The sequence below is a fragment of the Ascaphus truei genome, chromosome 8 (genome assembly GCF_040206685.1).
Source record: "Ascaphus truei isolate aAscTru1 chromosome 8, aAscTru1.hap1, whole genome shotgun sequence".
Lineage (NCBI taxonomy): Eukaryota > Metazoa > Chordata > Amphibia > Anura > Ascaphidae > Ascaphus > Ascaphus truei.
The window spans coordinates 52,682,150-52,701,128 of NC_134490.1; the positions used below are offsets into that span (position 1 = coordinate 52,682,150).

The window sequence follows — 18,979 nt, forward strand, 5'->3', positions numbered from 1 at the left end:
AGGTTAGTGACAACCCACCTTCATGCTGAGAGAACAGGGAGGAATACTGTACAGCATAGGTTCTCAACTCCAGTCCTCAAGATCCCCCAACAGGTCAAGTTTCAGGATATCCCTGCTTCAGCACAGGAGGCTCAATCAGTGGCACCCTGCGTCAGCACAGATGGCTCAATAAGTAACTCAGTCAAAGACTGAGCACTGATTGAGCCACCTGTGCTGAAGCTGAGATTATCCTTAAAACCTGACCTGTTGGGGGGTCTTGAGGACTGGAGTTGAGAACCTGTGCTGTACAGTATCAGGAATGGATGGAAAGACATGTCAATGGATTCACTAATCCATCGACCATTAGCAATAAGGCACTATAGCAGTTACATGGCTATGTAGCTCCAGAACAATCACGATACTGTATCTTTACCAATCCATCTATTTCTACACGTACAGTAAGAGGGTTTTGTAAGTAATGCAGATAATGTTGTCATACTTCCCAATGGTCTAACACAAGGATATGAATTCCAACGTATCCCGACATAAGAGACCTCAAATATTAATAATAGAAGTAAGGTTGTAATGTCATCAAACAAAATGTTGCAACTCAAAATACAAATGTTTTTAAAATGTTAATTGCATAAATGGTTCGTTTTCAAAGTACTGTAATTTGAAGATGGCTATGATCAATGGCTGTGTGAATGAAAACATGTCTGATTGTTCTCAGTACTGTATATGGGAGGTTCTGGGTTTTTGTTCTTGCAATTTTGATTGATTGGGCAGAGTTTTAAAGAATGCATTTTTTTTTTAACATTTTGGGACACAGGGCCCAATTTAAAGACAACAACTTTCCGCTGCTTTTTTCTTATGCACGGTGTGCCATTTCTAAAGTTTATTGTATGGACAGAATTCACCTGATTTATAAATGGGTTGTTTTAAAATGTTTCATTGTCACTGGATATAACACTGAAATAGCAACAGGAATGACTTTTAGAAACATTAGCTATTGAATTCTTTTTTGCTTCTCCGTAGATGTTGGTAATCTGGACTGTGGGTCTCTTTTTCCTGGGAGCTGTAAAGGGTAAAGTATTCATTAATGTGTTTTATAAAAAAAAAAAGTCCCCCAACTCTGTTTTTGATATGGTCTCCTTTTATGTAATATTCTACTGTCTCATAGTGTTACCAGAATGCACAATACTCTATATGTTTATATGCACTTAGTTTGTGTTTTTGTTTGTTTCTTTAATTATAATTTATAAGGCATTTAACTTTCCAGCAGCATCCGCGTGCATTGCAAAGGCCATAGAACAGTCACTGTGCTAAACAAAGAATTAGCTAAAAAGAAAGCTAAATCCAAACATATATTGTATATCTGCTGCCAGAGCTGGCAACATCACGATGCAGAGCCATACAATGATTAAGAGGTTGTGTCTTCAACTCATAATACTCACAACTGATATCTTGTGGAGAACAGGTACCCTTCTGTAAAATGAATAGACAAGGTGTTGAGCGAGTATTCATTATGATGGAAGGGTGTCAAATTAATTTCTGATTCGAGAATAAAATAACTAGAGGTAGAAGCTCCGTTTCCATATTGATACAGCTACAAAAAATTAGATGCTAACCAATGACAAATGACTAATAAGTGTCTTTAACATAAATCTAGAGGGCCTGTGGCAGGACGGCCTGTAGGCGAGGTCAGACAATAGTCCACACGTGTAGTTTCAGGTTAAAGCAAATGTTAAGTGGTTTTATTTCTCCACAGCAGAACTAAACATTTGGGCACACTGTCCCTTTAAGGCAATACAACATCCACAGGAAACATTGCAGCAAAATAACACCTACTTCACCTTGGGAGAACTTACTAACAATCCAAGCCCTATCTATCAGGCTGGCTGGCTATCTCCAGTTCCCAACCTTTTAGTATATAACACAACAGTCAGGAAACAATATTAAAGTTTTTACTGTGTTTTAGAGAGAGGGTTGGAAATCCATCTGGCTAGCAGCTTGCATAGGACAGCTCTGCTGTCTGAGACAGCCACCTTCCACAAGCATTACATTCCTTATGAAAGGGGGTTGTCAGCTGTCTCTGCTTACTTCCTGATAGCCCAACCATTCTTCCTGGATTAACCTTCTGAGTGCTGGATAAAGGACTCAGATTTATGTTTCCCAGGTATAACTATTAGTACCTGACTTCACCCTGTCACAGGGCCACAAAAAGATCCCATTATTTATCATATTTATCAATGTAAATTGTATGCGAGTAAATGCGGTTCATAAGTAGAAAGGTTAAATCTGTCATAGTCTGTTCAGGGCACCATATTGAATAAGTATTACAGATGCCATCCAGTACACTGCAACCGCCAGTCACTTAGGACAATTCCAACACCATGATTTGTTTTATAGGAGGAGAGGTTTGCTACAGCAGAATTGGCTGCTTTTCAGATGTCAAGCCATGGTCTGGTACCATAGAAAGGCCCATTGCAAAATTACCATGGACACCAGAGAAGATTAACACGCGTTTCCTGCTTTACACCAGAAGCAATCAGAACAGCTTCCAGGTGAGAGTCGTACAAAGCAATGCAAAATAAGCTAATTATATGTTACATGTATCTGCTTGGCTATCATTCATTATATCATTGGAGCTGTGGATCGGTATAAAAACAATATTGATAATTCATTGAATTTGAAATATTTATCTCATAGCACTCGTGTGCCAAAGTGCTGTGTCTGTACTGGCGTTGGGCGGTTTCATGAACCCACAGGGTGAGTTAGTGAGGACTGAACCATGACACATAACAAGCCTGTTATCTTTCACTCCTGATCTGCATAAAATATTCTGAATGGCTGAGATAAATCCCTCCTTTTCACATCAAATGTAAGATACTTTATTAAAAAGTTTTCTGCAATTGCCACCAGAGATAGCCGTAAAAATCTGTTCCATGCATTTTTGGGGGAGATACTTTGGGGTTCTCAATTAGTATAGAATTGTTAAATTCCAGCCAAGTTTTTTGAGGTTGATTCTACTGATCTTATTATAAAGTGACCTGTTGCTTTTGATGAGTTATATGAATTCTTGTCCCCAAACCGTTACATATAACCTTAATGGCTACAAACTTTAAGAAAACTGTTATTTTAATGCTGCTGACCAAGCAATATGTTGTGCTGCAGCCTGCTGTTTTTACCTGTGTGTGTCCATACCAATAAAGCTACTGCATTCAACTGTGGATTTGACGTCATTTGGCTGTTTGCTGTCGCACCGGATCTTTCATTTTCATTTCCGACCAAGCAATATGCTACAGGTGTTTTTTTTTTTTTTTTTAAATAAATCAGTTCTGTACTATGAGAAAATACTTCTAGCATTTTTTTTAAACAACTGTGAATTACATTTTTAATGTATTATAATGTAAGACGCATTTTTGTCTCTATAGCAACCATTTACAAAGTCACATCTTCCTCCTCCTCTGAAACAGGCTCTGGCACACCCCTTTTTGACCCTGCCCTCTCTCTAGCAGTGCACCAATTGTATCAAGTGACTGCCTGGTCATATGATCTTCCCCACAGAACTTTGCATCTTTGGTCCTGTTCTGCTGCATTTAGTGAACGCCTGAGCCAAATCTTCACTAATCGATTACAGGAGAACGGATCGATCAGCAATTTAGCTTATTATTTGTCAGTGTGTAGATTGTATTGTTGCAGCTATTAAAGTTTGAATAATTTTTTTTTATTGGCAGTTTGGACTGCTGCTTTAACAACTGTACCGCTTCTTTTTAATGACCCCCTTCTGGTAAGAAAACATAGTTAAGAGACATCATTTTGGGACTGTCCCTTTAATTCTGCTCCTTTTCCAACAGGTGATTAGTGCCATAACTCCATCCACTATCTCCTCATCCTATTTCCGTACCAGCAGAAAGACACGCTTCGTTATTCATGGTTTTATCAACAGTGGTGAGGAGGTCTGGGTGACAGACATGTGCAAGGTATGAAGAACGTGATCTCCCCCCCCCCCCCTATAAAGTTTAGAAATGTGTTGGAGGTTTCATAAACATCTTAACTGCCAGAGACGCTCACACACTGATATAGTCAAAGGAACCTGACTCAAGAAAAGTAACAGCACAATATATTTTATATACTGTAGGTCCCTAAATGTCTTTGCTGATGAAGAATCTATAGCGGGGGTGACTACCCTTGTACTAGATGACACATTTTATGTTATTATATTAATATATTTAATAAATCAGGGGTAGCCAACGCCAGTCCTCAAGGGCTACCAACAGGTCAGATTTTCAGGATATCCCTGCTTCCCGGCTCGAAGACTGCACCACTTGTGCTGAAGCAGGGATATCCTGAAAACATGACCGGTTGGTAGCCCTTGAGGACTGGCTTTGGCCACCCCTGGTCTATAGGTTCCTAACATACCTAAAGCTTACTATGTGCTACTAAGAACATATATATTCTCTATAGTATGTGAATGCCCTACAGTATGCGAATAAGAAGCTCGATTTCCTGTGGATATTGCTCTACAGTATATAGTTAGTGGAAATGTCTATATCAGCTTCATTTGTCACTTTGAATATATATTTACAGTATATATATATATATTCAGTGGTCGACAAATCACCAAAAAATCTACTCGCCAAACAAAAAATCTACTCGCCACCTAGTACCACATGTGTGCTGCTTGGGCCAATATCAGCTCGCCAGGTTGTTAAATCCACTCGCCCGGGGGGCGTGCAAATGTATACACTGGCGACACGTTTTATTGCTAGCTGGCTAGTTCCGCAAGCCGGGAGATGTCCCGGCTTGCTAGCCAAATCCCCTCGGCGTGTGCGCGGTCACGCTTCATCGGGTGCCTGCGCCCCATGCACGCGTGCCCAGGGCTCCCCGAGGGAGCCCTGGTGTCCCACGATGTGGGGGACAGCGGTGGGGGGTTCCGGGGGACCCCGCGGACCCGGAGAGGAGAGAGGGAAGCCCCGATCGGAGGACTGCTCCTCCGAGGCTTCGGCGCGCGCACGGGACAACCCGGCGTGCGCCCGGTTACTGTCGCGGCCGAGACCGGGTAAAGGTAAGAATAAACTCGGCCGCGACAGTAGGTTTGTCGAACACTGTATATATTCATATACATATATATTGGGCTAAAAAATGCTGCTGTTTTTTGCTATAATAAGTTTATCCTATAATAGTCATTGATCCTTTAACCTTTTCACTGCCAAAGAAGGTTGTGATGCATAGCCGACCTCCCTGGCAGAGATTGTATTGACCTTATCAGTTAGTGCAACCTTAAACACCACAATATTTAATCTTTCTGTGTTCTCCCAGGTTTTGCTCAAAGTGGAAGATGTCAATTGTATCGCTGTGGACTGGAGTGGTGGATCTCGCACCCAGTTTACACAAGCTGCAAACAATGTCCGTGTCGTGGGAGCAGAAGTGGCCTATTTTGTAGACATTCTTTCGGTAAAATAACATTCTAGAAATAGTCCCCGCTTTTGTGTTTCCTATGAATCTGAGCCATGACTATGAACACTTCTTAATCACACTGCAGCCTGGGAGACCTGCAGCCTGCTGCAGAGAATATGCATTGATAGGCCTGAACCCTGGTGCATGAGTGCGCGGCAGGGGCTCTTCTTGCTGGCTTTTTACAGCAAATTTTTTTCTGACCACTGGCTACTTACAAGAGCAAGAGTTCTAAAACAGTGTTTACATTGTGGTGCTGTCTCTAGAGATAGGAGAACCCTTTTTGCCACAGTTAGTGAATGAGGAGGATTTGGTAAAAAAGTGTGCCCATTTTGCCAACTTACCAACAATCTGGAGCTGAACCCCCATTAATTTCAGCTCTGTGGACCCCCTGCTTCTGGAGATGCAAACGTCTGTAGTAGGCGCTGGTAGCCGCTCTGCTCGGCTAGCAGGGTTCATGTAATGGCCGCTTTTCAAAGCTCCAAAGCCCTGCGGGCCAATAGCAAGCCGTGACATCATCAGTGCATCTTCCTATTGGCCCATGTGATGCGGGAGCTTTAAAAAGCAGAGGGATACTGGCACTCCCTTCAGAGGTTTGTATCTCTGGAAGTAGGGGGTCCCCGCAAGGCCATCCTTAGGACAAGGCGAGCACGACGGACACTTTGGGCCCCCCGCTCCCTCCTCTACCTCCTCTCCCTCCCATCAGTGCCGGGATTCACCTTTCCCCCAATTGGAGGGGGGAGCTGGAGGAATGCGGGGGCCCCCGGACCGACAGTAGTGGGTGTGGGGGGATTGTGTGTGGAAGATGCTTCTTCTCTGCAGCGGGTTGCCTCCTGCAGTGTCGCATTGCCATGTCAACGTTACAACACAGCGTCATACAGTATGACGTTGCTTCGCCGTGGCAATGTGATATCACATGATGCTGTGATGTCCCATTGCCACGTCAATGTGAGATCATGACACCGGCGCTGCTGGAAGAGGGCTGCTGGTCTAGGTAAGTCCCCCCCTTTTTTTTTTACCAGGGTGGCCCCACTGCCAGCGTGCCAGCTTGGGCCCCGCAAAACCTATGTTTCAGCTCCGAGACCCCCTGCTTCAATCCTATGTTAAAATAAAACATTTGGGGGATACAATCACTGGATTGTATTGCTCCTTTAAGGGGCATTTCCTCTTGCCCGATTTGTTTTGTATGAATAAATGTAACGGTTCCTTGTTTTTACAGCAATGCAATTATCTAACATGTTATTTTTGCTGTGTTTTCAGTTCACCTGTTTATGATTTGACAATCGGGTTTGCTTCTGTTTGCATAATGTGAGAATTTGCAATTCCCGTTTTATAAATGTTTATAAAATGATATCTCCAGAGTACAAGACTCCAAATAATTTGCATCAATACTGACAGGAACAAATGGAATCCACAATAGTAAATATATATTCCAGCAAGTAGAGTGGATTGCTGCATTATTAAGTAGATTAGGAGAAATGTAGCAACTTTGCTCCATTAGCATCATTTTAAGATTCAAGGAATGCATTAATAAAAGTTACACAAATTGTAACACGCATACTATAACGGACTTTCCTATTAGTGTGCATCATTAAAAAGTCAGGTTTGGGAGGCGCATGCGCGAGGGCAAGGAGCATGGTCGCATAGATTAGGAGCTCCGTGCCTCGCTTAAGAAACAAAGCAAGCTGAAACCTAATAAACCTACCAAATACCAAACAGTCTCTGATATGCATTCACCAACGAGCGCAGGATGTCCAGAAAAGCCCCCAAAGCAACCAAAAAAAGGTATTGCCGGAATATTTCGGGCGGGCAGGGACGAGTGGAGCGGGAGGGGAAATGGCGCCACATTCAAATGCAGCCTCAGAGACGGAGCCGGACGACGAAGGAGAGGAGCGGGACAACTTGACACAGAGGCCGGTGAGACAGTGCGATATAGATAAGCTCTGGAACAACCTCAAAACCCTATTCCAGGCTGAGATCAAAGACCTGAAGAGAGAGGTGTCAGGCCTGGGGGAACGGACAAACACCCTGTAAACTAAGATGGACCAATTGATTAAAGCGTACAAGAAGCAGGACAGGAGGTACACAGGCCTGCAAGAGCAAATAAACGAATTGCGGGAGCGCCAGGAAGACACAGAGAATAGGGACAGGCGCAATAACCTCCGGATCAGAGGGGTCCCCGAAACTGTCCTGGACTGTGATGAGTTCATCTCACAATGGCTGACAGCGCTGCTCCCTGAGGTCCCCAAGGATCGCCTGGTAATGGATAGGTGCCACAGAGCCCTAAGAGCCAAACCGCTCCTAAATGAACAGCCCAGAGATATTGTGCTACGGTTGCACCACTATCGTACAAAGGAGGCCGTTATACATAAGACCAGGCCACTACCGGTAGTGGAACATGAGGGCACGAGGATGTCCATCTTTCAGGACCTATCCCCCGCAACGCTGGCCCACCGCAGAACCTTGGTGCCAATAACAAAAATCCTGAGAGACAAGGGGGTAAGGTACAGGTGGACCTTCCCCTTCGGTCTGCAGGTAGTCAGAGGCGGGAAAGCGTACACGCTGAGGGAGGCAGAGGAAGGGCAAGCCTTTCTGCACAAACTAGGCTTGGGAGAAGCCCCGGCAGCCGGGGAGCCTGCCAGCCAACTCCCGGAGCCCACGTGGGAGCAGCGTCCGAGGTCCCCCAGGGAGAAGAGGGCCACGGAGGAGGCATAATACACAAATAATAAAAGAAATACACTACCAAGTTAAAGTTATGGCTTTAGTTGGAAAAGCCAGTTGAACTGCCAGAGAAAGTACCCCCCGACCCCACCGGGGTAGCCCCCCAAACAAACCCTCACCCCCTGAAAGCGGAGCTCTGAAACACATATCGCAGTATTTAAAGACCCTCGGAAGCGTTCCACAAGAGTCACCGGACGATACAGCTGCAAAAACAATGTATAAACTTTTGGCCTACCTTCCTCGTGGTGGCATCCCCACGCTCAAGATGGCGATGATCCCCATGCTGGCGGGAATCCACGATGAGGCGCAGGACCCAGAAGGGAGCGGAGAGCGGGAAGCAGGAGCAAGCACCCACACATCCGCATGGCTGAAATGCGAAATCCAAAATGGCGGCCGCCCGGAAGCGCGTCATAGTAAGGATCCGGAAGGAGCGGCGCCATCTTGGAGGGGGCAGAGACCCAGTCCCCAGCGACGCGGACAAATGACGTCACCGTCGGAATAGAAGCTGGCCGGAGGCCCCGCGAGGTGGCTGGGAGGTGCCGGAGAGGCCCCACCGACGAAGAGAAGACACCGCACAAAGCGGAAGCGGGACATTTGAACGGTTTAAAGTCAGGAAGCCGGCCACAGACTATAGCGGTAGTGGCGGCCAGTTACGGAGGGCAGGGTCACACAGGGTACAGAGTAGGCAGACGGTCTGGCAAGAAGATAGAGCAGAGGAAAAGAAGATCAAGAAGGTTAGGAGGGGCTTGGGTAGAGAGGGCTAAAGGGAAGGAAGTTAACAGAGTGGAAGGGAGAGGAGGTGAGGTAAAAGCAAGAGGCAGGAAAGGGGAGTGATATAGGCAAGTAAGTGAGAGAGAAGAGGAATATGAAGTGAGGGGAGTCAGGAGCAGGTTTGGCAATAGGATGGCTGGTATGGGACGGAGAATAGATGGAGGGGTGAGTGGATACTGGTAGAAGTGAGAAAGAAGGAAGTGATGATGGATGACAGAAGGAATGGAGGGATAATGTTAGTGAGTGGAGAATAAAGAGGTGGGGAGAGTAGGTGATTAGAGGGGCAGGTGCAGGTAGGAAGGGAGCAGGGGAAGGAAAGAAGGTCACACAGAGAGAGAAAAAAGTCAGATGGCAGAAGCAGTAAGAGAGAGGGTAGACAGATGGAAAATGGACAGAAAATTATAGCAGTGAGAGTGACTAGGGTTTCTGCAACATCAGGAAGATGAAAGGGGGAGGAGAGTGCAAGGGAAAAGGGGCTTTTAATGGTTGGAGGGGGGCATTGGCAGCAAGTTTTGAGTTAGGTTTCAATATGATACAATGGTGTTTAGCGAGGCGGGGAGGAGGGGAGGCGACCTGCTTCAACTTCCGCATGGGCCGCGCACTAGGGAGCAGGAGGGGAGTTCTCGAAGACCCTAGTGAAGTACTTTGGGACAAGACTCTGGGGGATGCCGGCAACACCCCCAAGTTACCCCCGGATGGCAGGAGGGGAGTTCGGGCACCCAAAGGCGAGGTCCTCGGCAGGAAGACTTCCTCGCTGAGACGGCGAGAGTCACCATGTGATAAAATATGCTGTGTGTTGTTTTTGTTTTTGTGTCCCCCGGTGTTCCCTTGTGTGTGTATACCCTCCTGTGTCTCCGTAGGTGAGAGAGTGAGGTGCATCGGTAAAAAGCAAGGAAGAGGCTTTAGACCCGGCCCAGCCACCCGAGACAAGAAAAGTTACTGGCAGACACGTCGACCTACACGCATCAATGAGTAAGGAACTCAGGTTAATTTCCCACAACGTTAAGGGGTTTAACAGCCCGGTGAAGCGAAGAGTCGCATTCCGTGACTATAAACGTAAAGGGGCAGAGATTTTATTCCTGCAAGAAACACATTTCTCACAGGGCAATTGTCCCAAATACCTTGATAGAGATTACACGACACACCTTCTGTCCTCCGCGAAAGTTAAAAAAACGAGGGGTGGCCATTTTGATTCACAAGCGTATCCCTTTTGTGACCGACAAGATATTTACGGACCGAGACGGGAGGTTCCTCATAGTAAGGGGTACAATACAAGGTTTCCCGGTCACTCTGGCAACTATATATGCCCCTAATGATAAGGCCTCAGCTTTCTTCAATATATTCTTCTGGAAACTTAGTAAAGTGGCCAGAGGCAGTATTATCGTAGCAGGGGACCTGAATAGGGCCCTGCATGAGGACCTTGACAGATGCTCGACTACTAATAGATCACACAGACCCGACGTACTAACAATTAAAAAAGGCTTAAGGGACTGCCAACTACTCGACATATGGAGGGAACAACACCAGGGAGTGAAGGAGTTTACATTTTACTCACACCCACACAACACCTATAGCAGGATCCATGATATTTCATGGTCTGACCACGCATCTATAGAGCTGCGGTGCACACTATTCCCACTAGACAGACCTAGAGCGAACTGGAAATTAAATGAGTTATTGCTGAAGATTCCAGCCCTTCAGGCGGAAATCGGGGAAAAGCTCAAACAATACTTTGAGGAGAATGAGGGGAGTGTGGCAACACACTCCACGCTGTGGGAGGCTCATAAGGCTTCCCTCAGGGGGGTCATAATGAATCTGGCTGCTAAAAGGAAAAGAGAGAGAGAGGAAAAAATCCAGAAGCTAGAAATGCAACTAGCGGAGCTTTCCTCCCTTCACAAAGTAAACCATAGTGCCCACACGCTGAGTCAAGTATTAGACACTAAAACCAGTATTAACCTCCTCCTTTCCGCCCAGGCTGAGAAGGAATTGGCCTGGTCTCAATGGAAATTTTATGAAAAAGCAAACAAGCCTGACACACTACTTGCCAATAAGCTAAAAAATAGGCTTCCAAATTATCACATTCACGCAATCCGCAACCACAAGGGGGACCTTACCTCCATTCCTGGGAAAATTGTAGAAGAGTTCAAGAAATATTACGAAACTCTATACAATGGAGATAAGGTGGCCCATAATCTGAAAACAAGGGAGTCGTTAAAGATCTTCCTTAGGGAAGCAAATCTTCCAACTTTGGAGAGAAGTAACAGGGAGGCACTCCAGTCGGATTTCACGATGGAGGAGCTCTCTGGGGTCATAAAGGCGCTAAAACCTGCTAAAGCCCCGGGCCCTGATGGCTTTTCAAACTTATATTACAAGAAATATATTAAAATATTAGCCCCCCATTTGTTAAAGTTATTCAATGAAATTCTGGCAGGGGCCTCATTCCCAGCACAAATGCTCCAAGCCTCTATTTCTGTGATCCACAAACCCGGAAAGGACCCAGCAGACTGTAAGAGCTACCGGCACATTTCACTGATCAACTCGGACATCAAAATATACTCTAAACTCATAGCCAACAGGGTGGGTAGAGTTCTTCCTGGGTTAATCCACACGGATCAGGTAGGGTTTATCGGAGGCAGGCAGGCGGCAGATAACACCAGGAGAATTATTGACCTCATTGATCTGGCCCAAAAGAAAAACATACAATCCATGGTGTTAAGTCTAGACGCTGAAAAAGCCTTCGATAGGATAGATTGGCCCTACCTAACAGAAACACTGAGAGCATTTGGCTTTGAGGGACGCCTCCTGCAGGCCATACTAGCGCTGTATAGCGGCACGAGGCAGGGGTGCCCGCTGTCGCCCTTGCTGTTCGCCTTATGCATAGAACCCTTAGCAGGGCACATCAGAAATAATCTGGATATATCTGGGATCCCAATAGGGGACCAAACGCACAAGGCCGCCTTATACGCGGACGATGTTATTCTTACGCTAGCCAAACCTCTCACGTCTCTCCCAAATCTATTCAATATCCTTGGTAAATTCAATCAAATCTCGGGGTTTAAGATCAATCAGTCTAAATCGGAAGCCCTCAATATCAACCTCCCAAAAGAAACTGAAAAGCTGATTGACCTCAATTTTAATTTCAAATGGCAACCCTCCGCTATCAAATATTTAGGGGTTTATCTCACAAGGGATTACAAAACATTATATAAGGCTAACTTTCCCAGGGTAATAAAGACTTTGGGGGAGGATCTCAGGACCTGGATGAAAGGGAGTATTTCCTGGATTGGGAGGATACACAGAAATGAACCTCCTCCCAAGGATGTTATATCTTTTCCAGAGTCTCCCGGTCCCGTTGGTACAGGCGGACATCCGCTCCCTACAATCTCAAATAATGAAATGTATTTGGAATAAGAAAAGCGCAAGAATTTCCAAGGGAATATTAAAACGTCCCACCATAAGAGGAGGGCTAGCGGTGCCTTGCTTGCAGGCTTATTATAAAGCAGCCCAATTAGGGCAGATTCTCCAATGGCCCACTGACCCAAGTTTACGGAGATGGGTAGAGTTGGAGAGGAAATGCTGTGCACCAATTGAAATCCGAAACTTAATCTGGCTACCCAAAAGAGGGGTACGCAAGATGGAAATACCGTTGCAGTCCATGGTCAACTCGTTAAAAGTTTGGGAGGCCATGAAATTTCGTTGTCAGCTGACTACCAGAACGTCATTAATGACACCAATTGTGGGCAATCCAGACTTCGCTCCAGGCCTGATTAGCAAAAACTTCTTGATTTGGACCCAAAGGGGGATAACCCGTTTTAAAGATCTGGAGGGCATCACGACTATACAATCCTTTGATCAAATTAAATCCTCTAAAAATATCCCAAAAAGCAAATTCTTTAGATACCTCCAGATCAGGGATTTCTACAATAAAACACCAATTAGGCCGGCACGTACAAATTTTGAGCAGCTGTGTTCCAGAGATATGGACACAAGGGGACTTACTTCTAGATTGTACAGGGAAGTAATTTGCCCGACGAAGCCCAACGATGACAGACTGTGCTACATGAGACGCTGGGAAGAGGACTTAGGGGTGACACTAGAGGACGAGGAATGGGACAGAATTATTCAGGCAGCCGCTAAAAGTTCAATCTGTACCACATTAAAGGAGAACGCATATAAAGTCCTGATGCGGTGGTATTACACCCCAACCCGATTAGCTACATTTGTGAGAGGCTACTCCCCTCTCTGTCCTAAACAATGTGGGGATGCAGCGGATCTGCGACACATGCTGTGGTCTTGCCCAAGAGTGGTCCCTATTTGGGAACAGATTAGAGATTGGATTCAACGGATTCTCAGTTTGGAGATCCCCCTGGACCCATGGGTGTTCATACTGGGCAGATGGATCCAGGGTATGTCGAATGCAGCGCATAAATTGATCTCGCATTTTGCTACAGCCACGAGATGCGAGATCGCAGCATTATGGAAGCAGCAAGATATACCAATTATCCCGAAGATCAGAAATAGGATTTGGCATGTCTGCAGGATGGAATAATTAACAAGTTTGGTTAATGACTCCGGCACAAATTACCTAAAAGTCTGGGCACCGTGGTTGGCCCAGGTAGATATCCCGGGGGTGGATGCCACCACGATATTGCACTAATATATACAGGTGCGTTCTCCTTTGAAGGTCAGATAAGTAACGGGACATAGAGACTTACGGTTAGCGTGAGCCCCATGAGTTTAGGCAAGGAAATGGGACACAAGAGAAGGTCCGACTACAGTCAGCAAAATACGGGTCGCCATTCCGATGTGGTCAAAGATGGTCAAAGTAGACGGAATCACTCTCTCCCCCCCCTCCCTCTTCCCCCCCTCCTCCCCCCCTCCTCCCTCCACCCCAGTCCCCTCGTCTTGTTAGTCCTGTCGTATTTGTATCTGTGTCTTTGTATGTAGATGTGCGTTCGTACTGTTCATAAATGTACTTGCCTAATAATTGGAAATGACATATTGGGCTGTGACACAATGTTTGCACATGTATCTTCCAATAAAAACTTAAGTTGAAAAAAAAAAAAAAAGTCAGGTTTGAGACGGGTAAAATTTCCAAGATAATAATCTGAATCAAATAGCAAATTGTAGGAAACTGGATTAATACATTTCTTATATTTGAATCAGCTGCATATACTGTAGAAAAGGGTGTTTGAACTGATACTTCTCCCCCTTATAATTCCTTCAATTGCAATCTTTGCTACAGTAACTACTACTACATTTTAATGCAGTTTTTCTATCATTAGAAAAATTTTGGCTATGCTCCTTCCAATGTCCATTTGATTGGCCACAGCCTGGGCGCACACGCTGCAGGAGAGGCAGGGAAGAGGAAGCCAGGCATCTCCAGGATAACCGGTGAGCAGGGAGACTTTGGGAAGGAGTATGTTTGTTTGGCAGAAAGGACCTCTTCATTACACAAATAACCAAAAGAACATGCTATTATTATTATTATTTTTTTTATTATTATTATTATTATTATTATTATGTAATGCTAGACTGGCCACAGACTATAGATTTGAAAACATTATTCTCTTTCCTGCTCAACAGAATAGGGTTTGTCCGTTCAATTAATGTCTCTTTTTATTTTTTAATCATAAGGTCTTGATCCAGCTGAACCTTACTTCCAATACACCCCAACAGAGGTCAGACTGGATAAGTCCGATGCTGGTCTTGTAGACGTCATCCACACTGACTCTGGTCCTCTGATTCCTAGTTTGGGTGTGTATGTTTTTTTTTTAGTGCAGAACTACCCTACTGTTGCAGACAATGAACCCTATTGTTATTATTTCTTTATAACACACCAACATATTCCGTAGAGCAGTACAATAAGGTGTGAGGATGAAAACATTAAAATATCAAACATTCACATAAATTGTTACAGTAGGTAAAGAGGGCCCTGCTCAAAGGATCTTACAATCTAAAAGGACAGGTAAGTGGAAACATAAGATACAAGGGGATAAGACGCTAGGTGTGTTTTCGGAAGGCTGTTTGTTATTTGAATGAGTTGGTGTTGGGGAAGAAGTACATGGAATTGTCCGGCGGTGGAGTAGCGAGAGCAGGTAATGTGTGAAGGAGTTGTCGTTGAGGAAGCAGTAAATGGGATTATGTGGAGGTAGAGCTGTGAAAGCAGGTAATGTGTGAGGGAGTTGGCGTTGATGAAGCAGTAAGTGGAGTGTGGTGAGGTAGAGCTGTGAGAGCAGGTAATGTGTGAAGGAGTTGGTGTTGGGGAAGCAGTAGCTGGGAGTGTGCGGTGGTAGAACTGTGAGAGGTTATGTGCGACTTCATTGGGGCTTACATTTCCGGAACGTCAATCTAGTAGTTTAGAGAATCTCGCCCTCAGATTTGCCTCCTTTTTAAAAGCAAATTTAAAGCAGTTGTCTGCTATACAGTTTTTATTAAGAACTATTAAAAAAAACACTAATCTACAGAAAACATTCACTTTGGTGCATTAAAAGGCATCACGATCTACAACAAATGTACCCTAATTCTATGTCTAAAAAAATCCTTTTACCATAGCTTCTAATACCTCAAATGCATAGAGCATAGTAGGAAGGGAACATGTCCAAAAATGATACAGGCATACCCCGCATTAATGTACGCAATGGGTCCAGAGCATGTATATAAAGCGAAAATTTTCTCAAAGTGAAGCACTACCTTTTTTCCACTTATCGATGCTTGTACTGTGCTGCAATCGTCATGCGTGCGTAACTGATGTAAATAACTCATTTGTAACAGACTCTATAGTCTCCCCGCTTGCGCACAGCTTCGGTACAGGTAGGGAGCCGGTATTGCTGTCCAGGACGTGCTGACAGGCGCATGTGCGAGCTGCCGTTTGCCTATTGGGCGATATGTCCTTACTCGCAAGTGTACTTAAAGTGAGTGTCCTTAAACCGGTGTATGCCTGTATATAGAAAAGCCTTTAAATATTCCACTACAATATGTAACTTTGTATTATTACTTTTTTTTTATTGCAACATAAAACATTTATATTTCAGGATTTGGACTGAGCCAGGTCAGCGGTCATCTGGATTTCTTTCCAAACGGGGGCGTTCATATGCCAGGATGTCCACAGAACATAGAAATTCCAAATGTGAACGTTGAAGATATTTGGAATGGTAAATACATGATTCTAGTAGGGGGCTAATATAAAACAATAGCTTGAAGTTAGTTGATACTTAAACCTCGGTCTAGACCATTTTGCCGCGACCAAGTCACTACTGGCATTTAGCCGCCTCTCACCTCGAGACGGGGACATCTCTCCGCTGGCCGTTTTGACGCCAAGGTGAGCCCCTAACCTTACCCTAAAACCCCCTAATCTTAACCCCTAATACTAATGCTACCCCATACCCTATAAACCTTAACATCTTACCCTAAGCCCTTATCCTAAACCCCAAAACCCCTGTACCCCTACCCTAATTCCCTACCCTAAAAACCTAACCCCTTACACTTAAACCTCTATGCTTAAGACCCTAACCTAACCGCTAAAACCCCTTAATGTATTTGCGTTATTGGCAAAATGGCCAGCGGCTGAGTGTTCAGTGGCGGGGGGCTGTGGTGAAAGGTCCCTTGGTGGCCAAATGCCAGCGCCTACTTGGTCGCGGCAAAACAGCTGTGCCAAATGTCTAATTCCACTCAAACCCGACTAACATACTGTATGTCCTCTTTGTTGAAGAAATGGAATCTCTTCTTACCCTCATGCTCCTCTTTTAATGGAGTGTGCTCAGCATCCTACGATACGTCAATGACGTTTATGCTGTTGTTACAGGGAAATCTAGTATCACCCTGAAAACGTAGCATTAGTGATTCATTTTAGAAGAGCTGCAAATGATAAACAAAAGTTTTTTACTTTATTTTTTTGGCCCTTCATTTTCTACTATTATTTTTTTTAATTACATTTACTGTACATTGGTCAAATACTGATACTTGTCAGTATCCAACAACTGGCCTCTGTTTCTAGTTGAGTCTTGTCAGGGTGCAGATGGCACTACTGGCCGGTTGCCATTTTCACTGCAGTTTAGAAAATCAGCTATGCATTTTGAAATTGGAAAATGATGCCAATTCCATTAATCATTAATGATGCCAATGCCATAAATTGTTTTACAGGTGTCGTTAATTTTTTTATTTGTAACCACATGCGGGCAGTCAAATATTATACGGACAGCATTACCAGTTCAAGCATATTCACAAGCTACCCCTGTTCAAACTACAGCACCTATCAATCAGTAAGTGTCTCCCTAATGGGGATTTCATGTTCCTTGAACCAGCTACTACTAATTGTATTACAACAATGTCTATTTAATGAGTTAATGAGCTAGTGTTACTTTGTTGCAGAAATGTAAAAGCATGTGGTGCAAATAAATAATCAACTTGTTAAAACCTTAATTAGCCAGCGGTCACATCTGTGGGATCTTACCCAATCCACCTCTTCTCATCCATGGGATCTTACCCAACCTGCCTCTTCTCATCCGTGGGATCTCCTCCAACCCACCTCCTCATCTGTGGGATTTCCTCCAACCCCCCTCTTCTCATCTGTGGTATCTCACCCAACCCACCTCTTCTCATCCATGGGATCCCCCCAATCCACCTCTTCTCATCTGTGGGATCCCCCAACCCACCTCTTCTCATCTGTGTATCCCCTCCAACCCGCCTCTTCTCATTAGATCTTCTTCCAGTTTCTTTCACCTCTGTCTCGCCATTGTTTGTGCTACCTCTTCTCATATGCTTTTAGCCCATATTAAGTATTATTATTATTGTTTATTTGTAAAGCGCCAACATATTTCACAACACGGCAGACTGGGGGGCGGTGGGGGGAGGGGGATGTGCAGAGTGAAAACAATGACATTAGCAGAATGACATACAAATAGGGACAGACAAGTGCAAACAGATACAGAAGGTAATAAGGGCCCTGCTCCTGAGAGCTTACATTCTAGAGGGAATAAGGGGCAATGTTGAAACAAAAGGTAAAGTGGCATCTCGGTGTGCTGTGAAGTGCTGGAGAAGAGTATAGTTCCATTCCAGCTTACTGAATAAATACATTAATCTTTCACTGTATGTTGCTTCTGTCTTTTTTTCAATCCTGTTTTACATGTTATCTTAGGTAACTCTATGGTTATTTGATTATAGAGAAGCATGTAATGAATTGCTGTATAAAAAAGGTCCATGGTGCGCAAAGTGATTTGCTATACATGGTAGACCTTGTTTCTCACCATGTCATTAAATCTGTTATTCTACAGGGTGGCTGCAAAACGTGCCCCAGTGCCGGATGTCCTAAGATGGGTCACTTCGCTGATACCTACCGGGGAGTAACATCCGCCAGCCAAGTGTTTTATCTAAACACACCATAGTACAGCACTGAAGCACACCCGGTAAACCACGCAGTTTATATTTTCTTGCGATAGCAAAAGATTGTTTTAAAAACAAAATCCCTATTCTTTTTGAAACTTGTTTTCAAATCTGTTTTTCTCTCCAGGTAAAGACACTTGTGGCCAAAAAACTTCAATGAAATAAATGCGAAGACCAGAGTTTAGCATAAAATCTGCAGAAACTGACTGTATTTAATGCATAAATAAAGGCTATTGGTGGGTGTATGTCTGTTTCTGTTGTAGAAAATGTTTCAGTGATGTTTCCTTTATCTTAGCTACTTGCAGCATTAAAAATAGTAAGTTGGCAGGATATCACACACGTGCACAATTCCCTGCAATGCTGAGGCTATTTCTTCTCACTTCCTTTCAAGGATCACAGGGTTGGAGAAGCATACTGTATGATCTGTCGCTATTGCCTTTCGGTGTTTTAATGTTGATAAAGGTGGTAATGAAAAAGTTACATGAAAGTCTAGTTACCCTCTTCTCAGAAAACCAATATCACAGATCAACTATGCTTGATAGGCTTAATTAATAGCAAAAGTGTAATGAAGACATGACATTTGATGCCCACTGTTTAATCCAGGGGTTCTAAACTCCAACAGTCAACACCCCCCAACAGGCCAGGATTTCAGGATATCCCTGCTTCAGCA

At 44.4% G+C, this 18,979-nt stretch overlaps 1 protein-coding gene across 1 annotated transcript; it reads left to right on the forward strand.

Moving 5' to 3' along the window:
• The first annotated feature begins 1,014 nt into the window (after positions 1-1,014).
• Positions 1,015-18,544, forward strand: LOC142500939 (pancreatic triacylglycerol lipase-like). The gene is made up of 10 exons (XM_075610209.1): positions 1,015-1,063; positions 2,389-2,543; positions 3,837-3,962; positions 5,302-5,436; positions 14,214-14,322; positions 14,566-14,685; positions 15,963-16,082; positions 17,071-17,189; positions 18,201-18,332; positions 18,437-18,544. Exons 1-9 carry the CDS (start codon positions 1,015-1,017, stop codon positions 18,309-18,311), a joined length of 1,044 nt encoding a protein of 347 aa, XP_075466324.1. The 3' UTR covers positions 18,312-18,332; positions 18,437-18,544.
• The last annotated feature ends 435 nt before the right edge of the window (positions 18,545-18,979 follow it).